This window comes from Mycteria americana, chromosome 4, assembly GCF_035582795.1.
Source record: "Mycteria americana isolate JAX WOST 10 ecotype Jacksonville Zoo and Gardens chromosome 4, USCA_MyAme_1.0, whole genome shotgun sequence".
Lineage (NCBI taxonomy): Eukaryota > Metazoa > Chordata > Aves > Ciconiiformes > Ciconiidae > Mycteria > Mycteria americana.
In genome coordinates this window covers 43,992,635-44,015,875 of record NC_134368.1, presented here as the reverse complement: position 1 = coordinate 44,015,875, position 23,241 = coordinate 43,992,635, and the positions used below count along the sequence as shown (strand labels likewise).

General features: G+C 38.0%; 1 protein-coding gene across 2 annotated transcripts in view; it reads right to left on the bottom strand.

The window, feature by feature from the left end:
• SH3RF1 (SH3 domain containing ring finger 1) overlaps positions 1–23,241 on the bottom strand; it is a 95,455-nt gene that overhangs the window by 17,306 nt on the left and 54,908 nt on the right. For both annotated transcript variants that reach the window (XM_075500325.1, XM_075500326.1), the window contains exons 4-9: positions 23,030–23,125; positions 15,309–15,611; positions 14,278–14,388; positions 6,825–6,979; positions 4,242–4,412; positions 3,820–4,079 (exon numbers count right to left, since the gene is read on the bottom strand). In XM_075500325.1, the coding sequence (XP_075356440.1) occupies positions 3,820–4,079; positions 4,242–4,412; positions 6,825–6,979; positions 14,278–14,388; positions 15,309–15,611; positions 23,030–23,125 (1,096 nt within the window). The remainder of the gene's footprint in view (positions 1–3,819; positions 4,080–4,241; positions 4,413–6,824; positions 6,980–14,277; positions 14,389–15,308; positions 15,612–23,029; positions 23,126–23,241) is intronic.

Here is a 23,241-nt window from a genome sequence, read left to right as displayed (position 1 = left end):
CTGGGGTTGTTTAGCCTGGAGAACCGGAGGCTGAGGGGAGACCTTATCGCTCTCTACAACTACCTGAAAGGAGGTTGTAGAGAGGTGGGGGTCGGTCTCTTCTCCCAGGTAACAAGTGATAGGACAAGAGGAAATGGCCTCAAGTTGCACCAGGGGAGGTTTAGACTGGATATTAGGAAATTTTTCTTCACTGAAAGGGTTATCAAGCATTGGAACAGGCTGCCCAGGGAAGTGGTTAAGTTGCCATCCCTGGAGGTATTTAAAAGACGTTTGGATGAGGTGCTTAGGGACATGGTATAGTGGTGGTCTTGGTAGTGTTAGGTTTACGGTTGGACTCGATGATCTTAAAGGTCTTTTACAACCTATACGATTCTGTGATTCTGTGATTCTGTTTGGGTTGCAAGGGACCTTAAAGATCATCTAGGTCCAACACCCCTGCCATGGGCAGGGACACCTTCCACTAGACCAGGTTGCTCAAAGTCCCATCCAGCCTGGCCTTGAACACTTGCAGGGATGAGGCATCCACAGCTTCTCGGGGCAACCTGTTCCAGTGCCTCACCACCCTCATAGTGAAGAGCTTCCTCCTTATATCTAATCTCAATCTACCCTCTTTCAGTTTAAAGCCATTACCCCTTGTCCTATCACTACATGCCCTTGTAAAAAGTCCCTCTCCAGGTTTCTTGTAGGCCCCCTTCATGTACTGGAAGGTCTCCCTGCAGCCTCCTCTTCTCCAGGCTGAACAACCCCAACTCTCTCAACCTGTCTTCATAGGAGAGGTTCTCCAGCCCTCTGATCATCTTTGTGGCCCTCCTCTGGACTCGCTCCAGCAGGTCCATGTCCTTCTTATGTTGGGGGCCCCAGAGCTGAACCCAGTACTGCAGGTGGGGTATCACAAGAGTGGAGTAGATGGGGAGAATCACCTCCCTCCTCTATGTGCTGGTCACATGTCTTTTGGTGCAGCCCAGGATAGTTGGCTTTCTGGGCTACAAGTACGCACTGCTGGGGCATGTTGAGCTTCTCGCCAACCAACACCCCCAAGTCCTTCTCCTCAGGGCTGCTCTCAATCCATTCTCTGCCCAGCCTGTATTTGTGCTTTGGATTGCCTCGACCCATGTGCAGGACCTTGCACTTGGCCTTGTTGAACTTCATGAGGGTCACATGGACCCACCTCTCAAGCCTGTCAAGGTCCCTCTGGATGGTACCCCTTCCTTCCAGCATGTCAACTGCACCACACAACTTGGTGTTGTCAATGAACTTGCTGAGGGTGCACTCAGTCCCACTGTCCATGTCACCGACAAAGGTGTTAAACAGCACCGGTCCCAATACCAACCCCTGAGGAATGTCACTCATCACTGGTCTCCACTTGGACATGGAGCTGTTGACCGCAACCCTTTGAGTGCGACCATCCAGCCAAGTCCTTATCCACCGAGTGGGTCCATCTGTCAAATCTATGTGTCTCCAATTTAGGGACAAGGATGTCATGCTGGACAGTGTCGAATGCTTTGCACAAGTCCAGGTAGATATCATCAGTTGCTCTTCCCTTATCCACCAACGCTGTAACCCTGTCGTAGAAGGCCACCAAATTTGTCAGGCACGATTTGCCCTTAGTGAAGCCATGTTGGCTGTCACCAATCACCTCCTTATTTTCCACATGCCTTAGCATAGTTTCCAGGAAGATCTGCTCCATGATCTTTCCAGGCACAGAGGTGAGACTGACTGGCCTGTTGTTCCCTGGGTCTTCCTTTTTTCCCCTTTTTAAAAATGGGGGTTATGTTTCCCCTTTTCCAGTCAGTGGGAACTTCACCGGACTGCCACAACTTCTCAAATATGATGGATAGTGGCTTAGCAACTTCATCTGCCAGTTCCCTCAGGACCCGGGGATGCATCTCATCAGGTCCCATGGACTTGTGCACCTTCAGGTTCCTTAGATGGTCTCGAACCTGATCTTCTCCTACAGTGGATGGTTCTTCATTCTCGCAGTTCCTGCCTTTGCCTTCTGCGACTTGGGTGGTGTGGCTTGAGCGCTTGCCGGTGAAGACTGGGGCAAAAAAGTTGTTGAGTACATCAGCCTTCTCCACATCTGGTATAACCAGATCTCCCATTTACTTCCGGAGAGGGCCCACATTTTCCCTAGTCCTCCTCTTATCACCGATGTACCTATAGAAGCTTTTCTTGTTGCCCTTGATATCCCTGGCCAGATCTAATTCTATCAGGCCTTTAGCTTTCCTAACCTGATCCCTGGCTGCTCGGACAATTTCTCTGTATTCCTCCCAGGCTACCTGTTTTTGCTTCCACCCTCTGTAGGCTTCCTTTTCGTGTTTGAGTTTGTCCAGGAGCTCCTTGTTCATCCATGCAGGCCTCCTGGCGTTTTTGCCTGACTTCCTCTTTGTTGGGATGCATCACTCCTGAGCTTGGAGGAGGTGATCCTTGAATATTAACCAGCTTTCTGGGGCCCCTCTTCCCTCCAGGGCTTTATCCCATGGTACTCTACCAAGCACATTCCTGAAGAGGCCGAAGTCTGCTCTCCTGAAGTCCAGTGTAGCGAGCTTGCTGTGTGCCCTCCTCAGTGCTCCAAGGATCTTGAAGTCTACCATTTCATGGTCACCGCAGCCAAGGCTGCCCTTGAGCTTCACTTTCCCCACCAGCCCCTCCTTGGTGGTGAGAAAAAGGTCCAGCATAGCACCTCTCCTTGTTGGCTCCTCTATCACTTGGAGAAGGAAGTTATCACCAACTCATTCCAGGAATGTCCCGGATTGCTTATGCCCTGCTGTGTTGTCCCTCCAACAGATATCCGGGCGGTTGAAGTCCCCCATGAGGACCAGGGATTGTAAACATGAGGCTGCTCTTATCTGTCTATAGAGGGCCTCATCCGCTCGGTCTTCCTGGTTGGGTGGCCTGTAGCAGACCCCCACTGTAATATCACCTGTCCCTGTCCTCCCTTTAATCCTGACCCATAAGCTCTCGGTCAGCTCCTCATCCATCCCCAGGAGGAACAACATGCACTCCAGCTGGTCACTGACATAGAGGGTGGCACCCCCTCCTCGTCTCCCCTGCCTGTCCTTCCCCAAAGGGCCTATATCCTTCCATTCCAACACTCCAGTCATAGCAGCCATCCCACCACGTCTCTGTGATGCCAATAAGATCATAGCCCTGCAGGTGTGTGCACGTCCTAACTCCTCTTGTTTAATCCCCATGCTAGGTGTGTTTGCATAGAGGCATTTAAGCTGGGCCCCTGATGAAGCTGACTTACTGGCTGGAGTGGCTGGAATTCCTTTGTGCTGCTCTTCAGGTGCTCTCCTGCTGACCTCTGATCCTTCTCCATGCTCTGGGCAACTACTGCTGGCACTGGCATCAAACTGGTAGGAGTGGGATGGATTGAGGTTCCCTTCCCCCAGCAACTTTAGTTTAAAGCCCTCTTCAATTAGAGCAATCTGTAGCTGTTATGCAGTTAACACGAGAAAAGCTATGACTCAGATGTTCTTATCACTTTTATTACTATATGAATTGCATATGAGTGGGGAAGCTCAAAGAATGCCCCCATCCCAGATACTGCTGAAATAAAAAAAATTCCACCTAAAGTACTCGCATATAAATTCCCAACAGTAGGAGTATGTACGTACACACAGTTGCTTAGAGGAGAATAATAAAAGATTCAACAATTCAGAGATATATTGTCATTTCAGAAAGCATTCAACTCTAAAGAAAAGATAAAAAATGCCCTAAAAAACCCCAACACATATTTACACATACCCTGACTCCAGCCACTTGCCCAGACAGACCCTAGAGTTTGTCTACCACATATAAAAAGCTTTTTTTTACCTGTTCTAACTGCATTGCGAGCCTGGTTGACTGTCATTTGTCCTGTCACATGCATAAGGACCTTGGTTTGTGGACTAGTTTGGATATGCGCTGCAGAAACCACAGCTGTGGGTACTGTGCTGGAGTTCACTGCCACACCATTCCCCTGGAGCTTCTGAGATGTTCCACTAGCAGTGGAAGGGCTGACCATAGTTACCACTCGTCCCGTTTGGCCAGCAGTAGACATGGGAACTTTTGTTTGTGATGCACTTGTCACTGTCCTGCCAAAATTAAAAGCAAAACACTAAAACACAACTGAAAAATGAGCTAGTTACTAAAACCCGCAGCTCTTCTATTATCCAATTTTAGCATTAAATACAAGAACAGAATCATTTTGGATATGAAACCAGATAAACTATTTAGACACTTGTATAAAAATATACCTTGTAACTGGAGCCACATAATTTCCAGGAAAAACACCAATCTTGCTTGTATGCATGGAAGTTCCCTTGAACCAGCCATCTTGACAGCGTTCAAACACTAAGAACATTTCTCCCTTCCGCAGTTCCAGTTCATCTTCTTTTCGAGGAGTGTAAGGGTATATAGCAATATACCTAAAAGACAGGAAAGTAGATGCAATTGATAAACCTAAAACAGCTGAAAGTATCCCTTGTGTTTTCTGGCAGAGAGAGTTCAGTCAGAGATGAGAAGGCATCGCAGAAAGGGTTACGTGCTAGTTGATCCATCATACTGTTACAATATTAAAACAGAAGTTATGGCGATATTAAGGGAAACAATGACCATTAAGAATATCCTCCTAACTGCACTTTAATGTAATGTACAATACTTCTAATAAGACTGTCCACTTTCTTAATTAAGTTAGTGAACTTAATTAAATAGGTGTTTATCAGCTACATATCCCAGCATATCCCACTTCTCTTTCCCTACACGTGCTTCTAGTATCTCTTACACTTTGTGACATGCTAACTTTTTTTTTTTTTTTGAGGGGTGGGGAGCACCCCTGTTAGTTGGGAGTAAAAGATCAGTATCAGAACTACTTTTCAAATTGCAAAATTGGAATCTCCCTGTGCACCTGTAGTGCCAGAAAAAGATATGTTACTAGAACTTGAAGTCTACGGGTAAGGTAGGTAGCAGTTATTCACTTGTAAAGGTTATTTCCTTTTTTTCCTTCTAAGTAACATTAATGCATAATACAGTGCATCTGAAAGCAAAGTGAGAGTTCAGAAACATTTTGCATTTTTTCTTTTTAAAAATACATTCTTAGGAGAAAAAAAAGAAGTAAAAGTAAAAATAAAAATTAAGCTCCTGCAGTTGCATGCTGGAATATTCCTAGGGAAGTCTTCAAATAAGATTGCACAATTTCCTATTATCGCATTAAAAAGTGACACTGTTTTAGCCACCACAGTGTTCTATTTTCTGCCACAGTTTGAACATAAAAAAAACTGTTTAAACCATATGTATAAAGATGTTTATATAATTATGCATCCAGACCTATGGGAAATAGCATTCTAATAAATCACATTTTCTCAAAAAGAATATACTTCTCACAAGAGGTAGCCAGTTAGGGTAGACAGGTAGAATATTCCCTTTTTTGAGAAAGGATCCACAATTACTTGCAATACTAGTCTTTCCCACTCCCCTTGCTACCCCAAGGGTAAAAAAGCGGCTTTACAAAACATTCTCTCGTCAAAATTGTCTCTTGTGCACAGTAACGATAGCATTAACTGTATGCTTCTCCTTTTTGCATTATATTTTTGTTCCTTGCTGTCCACCCAGGAAACTTTGCGTTATCTGCAAAAATGCTTTAAAGGCAATATAGGTACCTGGTAAAGCAAGTCCAAAATATGCTTTAAAGGCAACATATGACACACTGGCAACAAAAGGCTTCACTGGTACATGATTTAGGGGTGATCTACAAAGCCACATACTGAAGCTCTATGGGAAAGCAACTGATGTGCTTTAATTGGTGTTCATTAGCTTCCCTTTTAGTTAAATCATTCCAAATTTCATTAGTATCCTCATATAGAGCAACCCTTTGAAGATGGAGGATGGGAATAAATGAGATGGGAACTTGATTAACTGCACTAAGCACAATAATCCATAAGAAGCAGTGTTAAAATGCTTGACACCAAAGAAACAGCCTAAATCCAGATGCACCTGCTACACAAGAAGGGCGCTCTTTTGCAGTGGGAGGAAACCTGGTGGGAAGATAAAAATAAAGACACAGAACAAAAGCGGTCCTTGCATTATTCAAACCGGTCTTATTAGATGGTTCAGCCACTCCTGAATTTTATTTTTTCTTTTATCGTTCTTATTCTCCAAGCTGCACACAAAGAAGTTTCCAAGAAGACAGATGTTGTCAGCAGAACATGTTAATATACAAAATATTTTCACCCAGAAGGATGACGCACATTTGCTTGTATTACAAGTGTGAAGACATAATGCTAACTAGCAGCTTTCTGCCTTCATTCCGAATCGCCACCCACTAATTAACTGAACTGTAGAATCTTCAGTCAAATTTCAATCGCAACTTACACAAGCAGTCTGACAATGACATGCTAATATAACAGTCTAAATGAAATACAGCACTTTCTGTGTTTTGGCATAAGTTATTCCATATGAGAATAGCCTTTTCATTCCATACATAACAGAAAACATTGAATAAATTCACTCCAGAGTTTGCCACTTGCAAGTTACACAGTCATCATCGCTAACTCAAGGTCTCATTCATCTTCTGCATGATAAATACTTCATATCTTTGAAGTGAGTCCTTTCTATACACAGCAACAGCTGATTCTATTAACCTAAGACAAAAGTAACCCTCAGTATGAAGGCTGTTTGGGGATATTGCATTCATGTATGTCTTGTTGCTTTTGTTCTGAGTTGTATGCTTGGCTTTCTGGGAATTCTAGCAGAAGATAGCCAGCTGGCATGATATAAGTACATGTGAAATTATTGAGCTTGTTCCATGTTTCTGACTCGTGAGAAGTTTCAATTTTACTTACACACTTGGACGAGTTTGTTGTCGTAAATGTGCCATTTGGTCAGCTGATCCTGATGTAGGCCTTTGTATTACACCTGCAGACTGAGGTCCAGAAGAGGCTGATGCAATGATTGCAGCAGACAAGAGAGGTGGTGGCGGAAGTGGGGGATTCATATTCTGATTTTATGAGAACAAAAAAAATAGCAACAGATGATCAATATTGTTTGATGAGTTGAATCAGCTGCATAAAAAACGTATGATATTCTAAGGAAATGGGAAAAAAACCAGCCGAGTTCGGTATTCCTTTACCTACTGGTACAATATAACTGGAGAGTTAGGTTTGTCTGTATTTCTCTTTTTGCAGTTTAAAATCTTGAAGTCTTGGCAGCTAATTAAGCAAATGACAAGCAATTTCTCAGCACAGGAAAAACGGAAAGCATTGTTTCTAATTATAACATCTTTAGGATAGGACTCGACAAAAATTCAGAAGCCTTCCAGGAGGGAAATTTTGCATCCTACTGCTGACTGTACTTCAAAACATGATTGTTTTTGTACCCTGAAGCTGAAACGTAATATACAATTCAGCAGCAGTGCACCCAAAACCACCCCTTCTGGGGGAAATTTTCTTTTGATGTATGGGTTACAAAAGTGAGCACAATATGAGACCATAGTCACTGAGCTATTGTTACCACTTTCTCCTATTCTTCTAGTTTAAAGAGTTAGCTTTTGAAATTCAGTATTATCAAGATTGGTAATCTTTAACAAACACCCCAGTAAAAAGGCACAGTTCCTTTACAGGCAGATCGTAATGGGGGTCCTGCCTACAGGCTTCTATGCCTTTTGAGAATCAATGGAGCAATTGTTACCTTCTGCTCTGTAAAGCCTCAGACAATTCTTTAGGACCTCGTGTACTGACACTCCTGGGAAAAGTCTCTCACAAAAGGAGAACTTTTCCTTCCCCCCTTCCAAAAATAATTATTTGTGTTACAACGCACACAAAAAGAGTAATAAAAAACCTCCAACATTTGAAAATGTAAAACTGATTTCATTTCAAACATGATCTTCGACTTCACTCAATCCTTTAATACTGAAACAAAACTCTAAACCATGCCACTTCAGGTTTAAAACCACGTAACAAAAATATAAATTAACAAAATGTCCTGAAGTACTGCCTGGCTCTTCTAGTACATCAGCATATAAATGCACAGCATTACATTATCAGTTTGGAAAATATATAATTGAAAGTCATTTTAATTCCCCTCAAACAGCCTACTTCTAAAGGGTTTTTTTTGTTTTTCTAAACAAAAACCTACAAGGAAAATAAGTTTTAGTTCTACACTGCGTGATTATTACCACACTGCATTTGGTCAAAGTGTTAAACAAAGACAACCCTCTAAACTAGTCTTACGCTGTCAAGACACAGTAAAGAACTGGATGATTAAAAGCTTTCAAATCTAGAGAAAACTGATTAACTCTTATAGTTTTTCAGTCAAAATTATTATGCTTAGTTATGATATAAATTGCATGATATATTGTGAAATATTCCTATCCTATGTAAAGCTTTTTTTTCTGATCATACGTTATCAATTTCTTAAGACCAAATAGGCCTCCTGTATCCAACACAAAGCAGACATGACCTGCTGGAGAAACATCATTGTAAGCTTTGATACTAATAGTTGAGTTATTTACAAGAACAGCAATTGCATTTGCTTCACATTCTAGATCCCCATCCATCCAATAATCTTTTAAAAATATCTTGATAATTCATACTGAAATACCAACATTTCTCCTTCAGTTGCTTTACAGTGGAAGTTATTTCCCCCTCCCAGTCAGCTTTAACAAATGCCTTAGCTGAATTCAAGCTGAACTTTTAGGCAACCTGTCTATAGAATGTAAATTCAAATCTTCTTTTAGGCATCTAGATTCCTTTATACGTAATAGAATCTGTAAATCCACATTAGGAGATGATTAGCTGGAAATCTTTAAAATTAAACCTATTCACGCACAACGTCAAGGTTGTCATGATTCCACACTTCCTGCATCTCTACAGATATAAATGCTGGGCATTGTATTTTATTCATTTGAACACAGAATATACATTGAAATTTTAGCTGTAATAAAGGCACCTTCCCAGTTCTATTTTATTCTGCTTTATTCAGGTTCTGCTCCCCTCCCTGTGTGTATTACTATGGTAATGAAACCTGCAGTGAGCCACAGCCCAATTAAACTCCTAAAGACTTGGCAAGTACTTAGAAATCTAAATAAACTACCTGATAGGCTTTAGAGGACTATAGCTCCTCAGCTTGCACTACTACAACTTGGTAAAATAGATCCAAATGCTCTAGCCAAGTTTTCAAGAAGTTTTCTGGCATGTAACCATTCTTCTAGCTATTGAGAAACATACCTACCTCCAGAGCACAAGCTACTTTTGATGGTTCCCATACTCAACATTCTGTGAAAGAGTATATGCAAACCTCATGTGATTTAATAAAATATACTTATCAAAATAATTAAGAGTATTTTTATTTTAGGTAGTTCAGGGGCGCAAATTGAAAGTTTCTGCAACTACTTTTTGGACAACAAGTGTACTTTCAAGCATATAAAAAAGCAAATAAGTGATAAATTATTTTTTTTAATTGGAAGATGAAACATTACATAATTTGATACTTAATTTATGTAAAAACTTCAAATAGTACCTATACTCATGCTCTAGAAACTCATACATATTACTAAGTTTAAATATAATTAGGCTGCATTCCCATATCAGTCAACTGAAGATCAATAATCAGCTCACCCAAAGAATAACAAAAGGCACAGCAGTGGAAAAAAACACTCATTAACTGTCTTCACTCACACAAGGTCTAGGAAAAAATACGAGACTTGCAAAATCCCCTGAGGGCTAACAAATTAAGGCTCATGTTTAACAAAATTCCTAAACTATAAATGTATGTTATCAAGAACTGGCCTTTCATACAAAACCTCATCGTTTCTTTCAGCTGCTTCCTCTTCCCAACAAAAGCTGATTTGAATTTTTGTTGGTTAAAACTCAGACAGTTCTTATTTAAACCTCCTCCTGACATACTTATACTATTGAATCAGCTGGAACTACATGAAAGAGAGCTACGTGCCATCAGTATACTATAACCCTCACAGCTTGTGCCTCATTAATAATAATTCAGACTACCTTACATACTTTCACACAGAAGGGCAATTTTTTTGTGTGTGTGGGCAAGAGAACAGGACCAGAAAAAACAGTTTTTTTTTTTAATTTTTGAAACCTTCAGCATGTAAGTGAATGTAAACCATCCAAATACAGACCACCTATTTCTGCTAGTTAAGTGCACATATCAAGACACCATTTCAAAATCAACATATTCAATCTGCAGAAATAGCAATATGTATACCTAGGTTGATTGCAGTCCAAAATACTTTTAACTTCTCAAGAGACTGTAAAGGCAGAATGAAAGGAAGGTAAGTTATCTGTTGTTGCTACATTCTGTTTTTCTTCTGCTGCTTTTGAATGTAACTCTAACTTTGCTGTGGTATATTTTGTCTCTGTTTTTCCCATATCGTGGTTCAAATCACATACTTCCTTTAAGAGTTTTTTCAGCAAAATCTATGGCAACTAGATCTCCTCCATTAGATAACTACCTTATAAATTACATCCAAGAATTTCCTTCCAAGTAAATGAGCCTTACATAATTGTACGTGCATATTTTCACCCAACAACTATTGAACTTGACATCTGCTATTTATATTTTATAAAGAACTTCAAATATACTAAGCACCTACAAGGTTCAAAAATGCCAGTGGCCAAGAAGAGCAGACCAATTAATGCCCCCACTAAGGGCAAAGTTGTGGTTTGAAGTCCTAGAGAACAGTGTAAGTGATAATATCACAGTCAAAAGCCTCAGCTGTGAGAAGTTTGTCTCAGTTCATAGCTTCTTCAATTTCAAAGAATCAAACCTCAAAACATGAAACAAGAATTAATGCTGCCGGCTAAAGAACTAGGCTAAAGAACTGCTCCTGTAAAATAAAACTTTTAAATAAATTATCACAGGTTTTCTGAATGCAAATTAAAATTTGCTTAAGTGATACAAGCAGCAGACAGTGTACATGGTCACTCAACAAAAGCACTCTCATTCCTAAGTCTTATTTGTGTCAATTTTGGCTGCAAATTTGTAAATTACTTACTTCATGCAACATTTGGTACCAAAGAGCATCTACAAAAGATTATTATGGACAAAATAAAATTAATACAATTGGCATTTTTTGAACCACCATAATATTTCCCAAAATAACAACGTAAGAAACTAAATGTGATCCTATACCTGTACACAGATAAAAGACCCACAGGCCCCTTTGGGCCAGGAATTATTCTCAACTGTTTTAGAGAAACTTGCAACCCAACAAGACAGCTCAAAATATCTCCTCTTAACAATAAAAAAAACCATATTTCTTACAGAAGATAAGAGAAGACACTAGCTTTTCTTTGCTTCTAGATTCAGGACAGATAAATGTAGCAAAGATGCATAAATTCAGGATACAGGACAATCATGTGGCAGGAGTTTCACCCCATGCTGCATTTAGCACTGTAATTTAGTTCCTGCAGGTACCAATGGTGAGATCACTTTTGAACAAGCTTATGCAACTAAAGCACCCGAGGTGGTTTAATGACTTTGCACCAGCACCAAAATAAAGTATTTTTCCACGCTGGCATCGAAGAAAGAACTACTGATTCTTAATAACAAACAAAAGTGTTTGTTACTGAGAGGGGAAAAAAAAGCAACTTCTGACAGAACTTTTGAAATTATGCTTTGAATCCTGCCTACCCTATCCTCTCTAAAACATATCTCATCCACAAATCAAATCAATTACTCAATGTCTGCAGCATATATGTTAGCTAGACTTGTATTCTGCCTAACAGCACAAATGATACCAAAACTGATTTTGTTTGCTCAGTTCTCACAGGTGTTTTCTGAAGGACAGGATGAAAGAAGTATAAAAGATTACACGGATTAGTATATAGACAGCTAATTGTTTCTGGTATTAGATGTACACCTCATATGCAAAAAAAGGACCTGTGGGTCCTTCCTAGTGGACACCAAGTTGAACATGAGCCAGCAATGTGCCCTTGTGGCAAAGAAGGGTAATGGTATCCTGGGCTGCATTAGGAGGAGTCTTGCCAGCAGGTCAAGGCAGGGGATCCTTCCCCTCTCCTCAGCACTGATGAGGCCAAACCTGGAGTACTGTGTCCAGTTCTGGGCTCCCCAGTACAAGAGAGACACGGACATACTGGAGAGTCCAGCGAAGGGCCACTAAGATAATTAAGGGACTGGAGCATCTCTCCTATGAGGAAAGGCTGAGAGAGCTGGGACTGTTCAGCCTGGAGAAGGCCCAGGGGGATCTCATTAATATATATAAGTATCTGAAGGGGAGGTACAAAGATGACAAAGCCATGCTCTTTTCAGTGGTGCCCAGTGAAACACAAACTGAAACACAGGAGGTTCAGCCTGAATATCAGGAAACAATTTTTCACAGTGAGGGTGACGGAGCACTGGCACAGGCGGCCCAGAGCAGTTGCAGAGTCTCCACCCTTGGAGATATTCAAAAGCTATCTGGACACCATCCTGGACAACTGGCTCTAGGTGGCCCTGCTTGGAGCAGGGAGGTTAGACTAGATGACCTACAGAGGTCCCTTCCAACCTCAACCACTCTGTGACATTAAAATATGAATCTAAATATAAGGAGAATATGAATTGGTTTGAGATTAACATACATTTAACAGTAGGACTGCACAGATGATCCACAGATGGAAGGAGTCGTTAACAATAGAAGGACAAAGCACTGCCACAATGCTACCTGCATTATTCAGTAAGGCAAGGCAAAAGCACACTGTCTGTATAATTGTCAATAATAAGGTCATCTGTCTGAAGAACAAAGACTGTGAAATACATTTACTTGGATGAGAGCAATTATTACATCACTACTGATAATGAAAATTTGTGGGATCATGGTGGATATGTAGCTGAACATAAACCTATACTCAGGCCAAAAGAATGGATGCAAATTCTCAAGATATAAACATCAGACTAACATGATAAAAGTAAAAGGACCATACTATCAATATTTTCATCACTGAAAATGCCCGTGCAGTACTGTACACAGTTCTAGAATGTGCTTACCATGTGCTTACCATGCCAAAAGGAAGTACTGGAGTTAATTCAGAAATAACAGCATCATAACTTTTAAGGACTGAAAAACATAACTTAGAGTCCCAAAGAAAGCTGTGAAAATGCAACTTCTCAGGTGCAACCAAGCCATACCTAAGCATTTACTTAAACAACAAAACATTGATAATAGAAGACAGACAATTCTGCTTTCGATTTTGCAGACAAACGTGTAAAATGATCCAAGTGTCGAAAGTTGAAAGCAAAACCAGACAAATTTAGCAGCAAGGCTATTCATCATGTTTTACTTGCTTTAGAAGACTGCAAGGATAATTAGACACCCAAACAAGATCAAGCCTTGGGGTTTTTTGTTTGGGTTGTTTGCTTTGGCTTTTTTTTTTTAAAACTAAGTGGAGATTTATTATTCAACTGTGCCTCCCCCCCCCCAGGTTAGGGGCACAATTTTTGGACTTGAAACAAGAAATAAATTTCCATAATTCCTATGATCAAAATAAAGGCTTATTAAGTTCCTTTGAAGGTCTCTGAAAACTGGTATCCGCAATTTTTACTGCAGCTAAGGTCAGGCTCTGATAAGTGCAGTATGATATAGGAAATTCCAGAGCTTCTCCACCACAAGCATAGCAAAGTAAAGAATTTCAGTTGGTTTTGGAATGAAATCCTGCACTTTTTGAAGACAAAGTCATTTTCTTTGTCCAAAGGAAACAGCATTGCAATGTATTTCTTCCTGTAAAAGATGGCCATTTGCAACAGTTTTTAATATTGATCTCCAAGAGCCTAACTTAGACATGCTAGATATGTGCTTCATCAGCCACAGGCGTACACACAACTAAAATCACCTTAATTAGGAGAAAGCAGAGTTTTGAAAGTTATTTCAGAGAATCTTGATAATATTGAATTAAGTAAGACAGAAATATCTGGCAGCTGTGGTCTCAAGTTGATGGTTTTTTTCCAAGATCTTGCTTGTTTCCCCTAACCTCCCACCCCAGCATAATCTCTTTCCTACTCATGCTGAAAAGAAACACTGTTCTGGAAGAAAGTGTGCTTCTTGTCCTTACTACAGAGAAATGACAGAGGAAAGCTGGAGAAATGGATATGCATGACAGGATGCAAACATTATTGTATCAATAATGCTTTTGCTATAGTTCAATTTATACCGTTGTGTATCACATAGACAATCACCATAAAATCATAATTTCAAATAAGTGTATCAGAATTCGAGAAAAAAAAATGACTGTACAGATGAAAGATAAACGGGAAGGCTGAGTTTTCTTAAATGGAACTTACACCAAGAGCAGCTTGGTAGGTAACTTCTGATGGGAAGGTAAATGACGGCCCTGTTGTGACTGGGCTGCTAGGGGGTGGAGTCACAATTAGCCCCGTAGTACCAATATGAACCTGTCAAAGGAAAAAAAAACCAAACCAGCAGGGTCAGTCCTGAATAGTTTAATAAGAGCTGGTTTTGACACAGTTGTAAGCTTCATGGTCAAAATCACCAGTACTGTACTATTTGTAACTTTAGACTAGAATTAATTTTTTGCTAGATACTCATACAAACAGTATTGGATCACACTGCTCACTTTTTTCCCCTGACGTTTCAGAAACTTTGGAGATATATTGAACTAGCAATGTGAAACACACTTTTACCAATGTCAGTTTTCTTTTTTTCCATAAGAGGCTGTCAAATCCCAAAGATGTGCAGATAAAACATATTTACTAGCTCATGTAAAATGACACCAACACTTCTTAGTCTCCATTACTATCTCTTCTCCCAAAATGTAATCTCTGTGGGAAACAGACAATTGTTCACAAACTAGTGTAGCTTGTAACTAAAAGCTTTGAAGAAATGGGAGATTAACAAATAAATAAAACCAGATAAATATTTCTACTTATCACAATCAGATTAATATGGTACATTTCTGGAATTCATGTAATTTTCAAGTTTAATTTACCTTTTACTTGCATGCGCTTTATTAATATTGAATATTATATTCAATTTAGGAAAAAGCCCAAGAAATTAAATCACTCCAGTTTCTAGTTTCCACAGTTTAATAAAAATCTGTGTGGCACTTAAGAAATTAACAACTGTGAAAAAAATTAGCTTACAAGACCAAAAATATTTGCTATCATTGTGTGAGTGTTGTAAAATGTTTTCCTTAAATGCTCTCATGTTGGAATATAAACTTCATGAAAGCGTACGTTAATATTAATTACATATAATTAATAATCTGAAGTAAGTAATCTGACAAGATCAGAAGCCTTTATAGTTATTTAAAAAAAATACACACATGATTTATATTTGATTTCATGTCAATTACCTGAGAAGGGGCACTACAGGAAAGTCCCGTCAGCTCACTTATGCGGGCTGCTGCGGTTGGGTTGCTGGAGCTGATGAGGACAGGAGGACTAATTTCCATTGAGTGGCGATTCTGGGAAGATTGTGAAGACTTGTTGGACATAGTGAGGGAGGTAAAAGAGTGCCGTTTTTTGGTGTTTTTCTTAGTATCGGTGTGCTTTTGGGTTGAATTGTTGTGGGCTGCCCCAGAGGTACCTTCTCCCGATTCAACAGCAGAACCTGAGGGCTTATCCAATTCTATCAGCTGTTTGGCTGCTGTGTTAAACTACAAAAGATAGTTAAACATTAGTATTTTTTTATTTATAAAAATCACCTGAATATAACCAAAAAATCTATTTTCCTTTTATTAATAATATAATAGAATTTAAACCGTGCAACTTAAAACTGTGACATACTGACCTACTTGATAAATTAGTCATTACACAGTGACAAGTCTTTCACTACAAACTCAACACACTTAATGTTGGGCTGGTGTGGACTACTCATCTGAGGTAGGATTTCAATCAAGAAAGGACATTATGCTCTAGTCCAGCCATAGATTCAGCAATATCCACTGCCTGTATTATCTAGAAGTCAGACTAAATTACAGCAGTCCCCTTTGACCTTATAATATAAAAATCTGTATTATAAAACTTCTTGAATGTTCATTTCACTTTAAGCCATTTTTGTTTTGTTTGTAACTATGACATAAGCCCACACCTTTGCATGGGGGCTCTTGAAGACATTCCTCCTCATATCCCTTGGTATTTATGCACATATCTTTAACACTACCAGTAGTAAAAAACAGGCTTCCTAAATGCAGATTTAAGAACACAGTAGGACAGACTAACGATCCAGCTATATCAGTGTACTGCCTGATAACAAGTAGCTATACAAGCATAAGACAGTATAAAGAGAAAAGAAACATATATTGGCAATTCTGTCGAAATACCTTCTCAGCTTCTGAATTTTCTAATGCAGAGGCAGCATCGCTGTGCCTAAGAACCCTCAAATAGATTTTTCTTTTTTTAAGCTTATCTAATGAATTTTTGTTCACAACGAAATTTTCTATTTGTTAATTTGTTACAACAATATTATATTAAATGCAAAAAAATCCTTCCTTTCCAATGAAGAAATACGGAATCCCGCACATTTTCTTCTTGCAATGAAATGTAAGCCATGTAAGAGAGGGGAAACAAACAAACACACATCCCTAGATTTTTCACAAAGCCTTTATTTCCAGAAAATCTTGCTTATATTTTAGGGCTATTGGAAATAATCATGTCAGAACTCTCATTTATTCATGAGCTGAAGTAACATCAGCACCAGTTTTCTGAACAAGTTAACTGATGTTAATATGTACCACTAAATATGAATACTGTTACTTGGATAGGTGTAGCCAATAATGAAGGGGAAAATCTTTTCTGAAGAACATCAGGATGAAAGAATGAAATTAGTTACTGTGTAAGTATTATTTCTATTCTTCAGTGTCTTATTTCTTCTACTTATTTTATCCATTTTTCCACAAGTCTTAAGATACCTACTATGCTCATGAAGCGTTTTAAAGCAGTATTTTACCCCATCAAAACTTTACCAGACAAATAACACATCATTAATCATGATAGCATCAACACTGATTTAAATGCAGCTCCCACAAATGACAACAGCTTATACCCTGAACACTTTCCTGTCTCCGAGGACAAGTAGATATATATATCAAGTGGTACAAAAGAATTAATTATTTATTTTTTTTTTTAGTATAGAAAAGGTTTTCAAGTGGTATTTGAAAGATGAGATCTGGAAGGAAATTCCATGCATATACAGAAGAAAAAGACAAAGTTCAAAACTAGAACTACTGGAACAATGAAGAGTTGACATGAAAACCTACTAGGATGTAACAGCAGGAAAATTAAAATTATGAAATGCTTGAAGAGGAAGAACTACCTAGAACATACTGCAGTGGAAGAGGGGCATAATGGGAGATTTGAAAAAGGATACTAAGATGAGAATGTAGATTTTTTTCCTAAATGTTCTTATTGTTAGTCCTTTAGAAGGCAGCTGAAGAGAACAGAAAAGACAGAAGACAATGTCAGAGTAGTAAATGTTCCCAAGAAAAAGGTGGATGCTAGATTTTCCTTCCTGGTAACAGTGGACATGGATCATATGGATAAAATAATTTTGTACCACTTCTGTAGTACAGAAGACACAACCGTACAGCTTTCTCCAATTAATTTGCAAGCCCATTATTTAGATTTTTTTTTAAATTTATTAAATTTTAAATTTAGAGTGAACATACTTCCAACATACCAGTGAAAACAATGTTATTTTATCACAGAACACTGATACAAGGCTGAAGGATATGAAACAAGTAGAAAATAAGACCAAAAAAAGCCTGCTCTGCTATTCATCCTGTCAGGGTCCTATCTTTCATCATGGAAGAACATGCAGGCCTTTCAAAGACGAATCATTTTATGTATTTTGCACATTTTATTTTTTCCAACTCAGACTGAAATTCTTTGTGTCCTTCATGAGAAACGGTGTCTTCCATATTGTCTTATACAGTGGCTGCAACCACTTCTATTCTTATCTAATCTACTCCCTTATTTAGCAAAGAACCTGTTCACAAATTACACAGATCAGAGAAAGAAAAGCAGTACTCATTTCTAAAACAAGAACTACCTAATGGGAATAGTTAAGGGATCACCCAGGAGTAAAAAACAAAACCAAAAGCCACTCTGCTAAAAGCACCCCGAGGTACCTGTTACACCTAATTATGTTTGTTTACCTCCTGAAGCTATTAATGCCTGCAGAATCTGAATACTTCTATACAATGAACAACCTATTAGAGAAAAGTTAAGGCTCGCCCATGGGATTGATTCAAGACTGATTCAAATATAAGCAACGTACTGAGCTTTCTTATGTAGAGAAGAAAGCACAGGACAGCAGCATGAACCTAAACGTGGAAGTGAACTGATTACTGGCCTTTTCTTAGAAGCAACCTGAAGACAGCAATAGTTGCAGAATATTTTGCAGAGTGCAGTTTACTTCTCCCTTGAGAAAAGAAATTAAGAACTTGCATGCATTCTCCAATAAAATGGCTAGCAACCATTCAAGGTCACCATGGGAATGCATCCCACTCATGCTATGAAGTGTTTCAATACAGCATTCCTTTCTGCAACAAATACCCCTGTATCTATTCCCACATTTTCTACGTCAGTTGTTTTCCTGAACAGACGTATTTGAACCGAAGCTTTTTTACTTTAACTTTTACTTTCCCATTTATTTGTTTTTTCCATTCAACAAAATCTTTGCTGTAACGGTAGCCTGAACTCCAATTCCCCTTCCCACCAAAACCCAGGAAACAGAACAACTTTCCAAACAGGGCAAGACAGAGGTGGCCGGCTGAGCTGCGTCTCAGTGCTGCGGTAGGGGATGAGGCGAGCAGACAGGTTTCCGCCTGCTTGCAGCCATCTGGAGAAATTATCAGGTAGACTACTATGCAAGACCTATTTCAAGGTCTCTTATAGTTGTGCTTTACTGTACTTGTTTTACAAATGAATTCAGGTGTTCTTCACTCACACATAGATAGTTGGAATTTAAGTATCATCCCTTTCTGAAATTAAGTGAAAACACCATCTACTGCCTCAAATGATCTTTCTATTCACATTCATCCAAAATTTTTACTTATGCAATTTATTACATCACCATACATCACGGAGTTATTTTTCCACATTACCAGCACTATTATTAGTCAAATTCCAATTTCTAGAAAACATTTCACTTTCATATGTATTTGGAAACAAAGGAGTAAAGTGGAAGTGGAACTAAGGTAAACACTGTCCTTATTTGACATTATTTTTGCTAAGCATCATCCTGGAGGATAGGAAACAGCTTAGAAACCTAAATTCAGCTTTGCAATTAAGGTTTTGGAACAAATATATTTTGTCCAAACCAGAAGAAGAATCATTTCGCAAATCTTGAACAGATCACAATCATGAGCAAAGCTGCATTTACATTTATTTTTGAAACAAATTAAATAGTTCTGTGTTGCAGTTTTTGTTAGGGAAATTAATCAAAACTAGGATGCTCAGAAGTTGCCATTGGAATGATAACATTGAGATTATCACATTCAAATATAGTGGGAATTAGACTATAATTTTCTACTCAAAATTAACAATCTCTGTTTTCAGGTGTAACATACAACATTCACTTTTTACATAAATTTTCTGTTTTAAGGTCCAAGCAGGCAAAACAGTCAAAAAGTAGAGGAAAGTTCCCATAAAAGGTTTTATCTTATTCTTCTGAGTTAGTATTGTTACAAAAGTCTGATGTTTTTTTTCTAAGCACTTTAAATCAGATCACATCATTTAACAGCCATAGACAAAGTTTAGCTTAGTAAGTACCACATTAAAAAGACCATGCTAGAAATCCAGCCTAAAATCCAATCTAAAACGTATAGATACAATAAAAAATAAATATGTTTTGAAACATGCCTGTTTGGTACAGGAGGAGATGCTAATAAAAAAACCCAACCTGACACACTAGGTACGTAAAATCTTACGGTCTCATGGATTAAAATGTCGTGTTAACTGATGGATGCAGTAGTATAAAATGACAACGAACTTAGAATTCTACTACAGTGAACATTTCAGATAATTTGGTTTTTTTCCCCCCTACATTTCTATAAAATTGTTTATAAATAAAGCTAGAGGAGCTGGATTAATACAAAGGTGTTTCCCAGTTGTTCACGTTAACCTGGGAAAACAAAAGCTGTCATTATTTTCTACGGACATTTTGATTGAAAAGTGATTCCTTTTCCCTGATTTTTCTTTGTCTCTTCTGGGCATTTGTATTTTTCTAGTTGTTCTGTATGAGTGCTGAATACCTTGTAAAAATTTAAGTATTTTTTAGATTTGGAGTGTGTTTACTAAGTGTTAAACCACAACAGAATGTCAAATTTGAGGTCTTTATAAGTATATTGTACAATATATACTTACAAGTATACAAATATGTACAAATGTTACAAATATACTTACAAGTATATTGTACTGAGAACTATACTCCGCATAGAAAAATTCTAATACTATCTGTTTAGTCCTGATTAATCTTTCTTTTTGGAACAGGGATATACATAAATGCTATGAACTTAATCATACAGTTTCTAGACTCACTGCATTTTATTTCACCACTGTGCAAGAATCTGGTTGACCTGCTTTTAATGCAAGCACATTGAAATTCCATCAGTGAAAATCTAGTAATTTAGATATGTTAATCAGGTCTTACTCGAGTAAAACTAGAGGGTTTGTTTGGTTTTAGCACTTTGTAGAAAACAGAATTTCATTTTTTGCCATGTTTTGCATTATTTATTTTTCATTTGCAGATAGAAGTAATTATTTCACAGTGCTATGTGTCTACAGATAAACACGTAATGTTTTGTGACTCAGTTAACAAACTACACTTTTAATGGAATCATTATTAAAATTCCTCTCAAAATATTTTCAGTCTCGGCTTTTATTATTACCACAAATTTAGTAAGCGAAAGTGATATAGAATCATAGAGCAGACTAGCAATCATTGAATCATAAAATGTTCCTCCAGGTAAAAAGTTGTCCTCAAATATAATCAGTTTTTCATGGACTTCAACATATCTAAAATTTATCCTGTGACCTCATCGTACAAGAAACATCACAAGTATCAGACTTATACTACAGAATAAACATCCCAGACTACACTCATTTTAAAGTTAATGACTTAGAAAATCTCCAGTAAATGCAGCTACTAATTCACGGTTTTAAAAAAAAAAAAAAAGAAAAAAAAAAAAGGATGTGGACTAACATACACAAGGCAAAGATATGTCTGTCATTATGACAAAAATAGGCAATGATTACAGGATTGGGAAATATAACTAAAAATACCATATAAAAAATACCTCAAAAATATTAATTACTTCTCATCTTTGGTATCTTTAATAATAACATATGTAACAATGGTTTGATATACTTGTTTGTATCAACTGTCTGCATATTTTCCAGAACAATCATTATATAATATCAGAAAACAGGTATTTCAAAATACAAATTGATAGTTTTCTGCTTATCTCACTGCTCTTCACCACAGCATGTGTTTCGGTTTAGTATATACTGAAAAAACCCACCTATCTGATCTGAAGTATCTCTTTGGGTATTATTTATCATTCTAAATTTCCCATATCATTTTAGTGGGGATTTGCAAGTGTGTACACAAGGGCTTGTGCCTGTTTTAAAAGGGTTAATTGAAGATAAATTTTCTTAGTTGATGGAATTTGTCAGAAAACATCAACAGTGAAATACATTTTGTGACTGAGTATTATTTTTACGTAATTTTTTTTCAAGAGTATATCTCCATTTTGCAAACTTTTGTAGAGATGGCAACAGTTGTTAGCTAAATAGTTAGCCCAAGGGGCAGCCCTAGGAAAGGGCTTTTTCTAACTTGGTTAAGTGATTTAGTTTTAAAAAGCACCACAAATACCTTTACTGGCTGAACTGAAGGGGCAGTTAATTGCAAGGAACTAGGAATGAATAGCCAGGGGCAAGAACTTCTTAAACTAGCTTTTAAAAACTTCTTAAACTGAAGCCAGAATTGCAGTAAGCAGTTGAAACCCTTTTGGTTTTGTTATTGTTTTTTCAGTCATGTGAAAATTTCTATCCCCAGATATACAGATCCTTACATCAACCTATAAACATGAATATATGTATTTTCCCTTTTAAAAAAAAAATAAATTCTATGTTGGTTGAACACAGTCATTTTTTTAAAAGTTCCCATCTCATCAGGGCATTCAGAAATTGAATTAATAAAACCTGACTTGATTCTTAGTATGGTTACACATTTCTTCTGTGACCTGAGGTATTTCTGATCCCACAGCTAACATGAAAATACCTTTTTCTTTCATCATTCTGCCTCATTTATTTAAATAAAATCTCTTCAGTGGGAGAAGTGTATCTTACCAAGTATCCATAGCAGACCTATCAGAAAAAGACAAACACTATTCCAAACCTCTCTATCTTTCTGTAATGCAAATTTTAATAATCATTGTTGCAGCTCTACACACTGTTCTTAATCACCTATGTCTTTCTATATAGAAGATATATCTTTCAACTCTTAAATCTTAAAAGGTTGGAGAAACTTTCTCAACTGCTACCTCTCACTGTAAATTGTCATATCACATGAGAAATGCAGGAAGGTACAGAAGATTTTATATAAGGGTCTTCTGGATGTAAAAGTCAATGCTTTACCTGCTTAACAACAGCCTATATTCTCTGACTTTCTAGTTGTGCTAATTTGGTTTTGAGAGGCAGGTATTAGGGACAGTGCAAAGCTTGCTATTTCTCTGACTTGCTGATTGCTTTCATTTTGTGGTTAAGTGTGATTTGTGATTGACTGCATGACCCCAATATTAACAAGAAAACACAGTGACTGCTTCCAAGTACTTTCATTCCAATTCCATTCAATGAAAACAGGTATCGAATAGCTAAGTAAAAGTCACTGTTTCAACTGCTGAGGTAATTAACTTTCCCAAACTAAGCACACAGATCTTAGATTATTTTAGGTCTATGACTATTTATATCTCAGGTTATTTTAGAATCACCACCAGTACTGATTATTTTTTCTTTTAGAAAATGAAATACACAACGGGCACAACCTTACTGAGGGCCCAACTTTACTCACCTCAACGTATGAAATTGGAAATATTCCTATCTTGTCAGCCAGCATTCCTTCTGCCCAGTTTTCATCCACACGGCGAATTACAGTCAGAACATCATCCTGTGTGAACATGCAGCGATTATGTCTCCCAGCTCTAATTAAACTTCTAATTTAATTTCCCTCCATAATGCACAGGTAATCAGAGAAGGCGGTACATGGACAAGAACCGCAGAGAA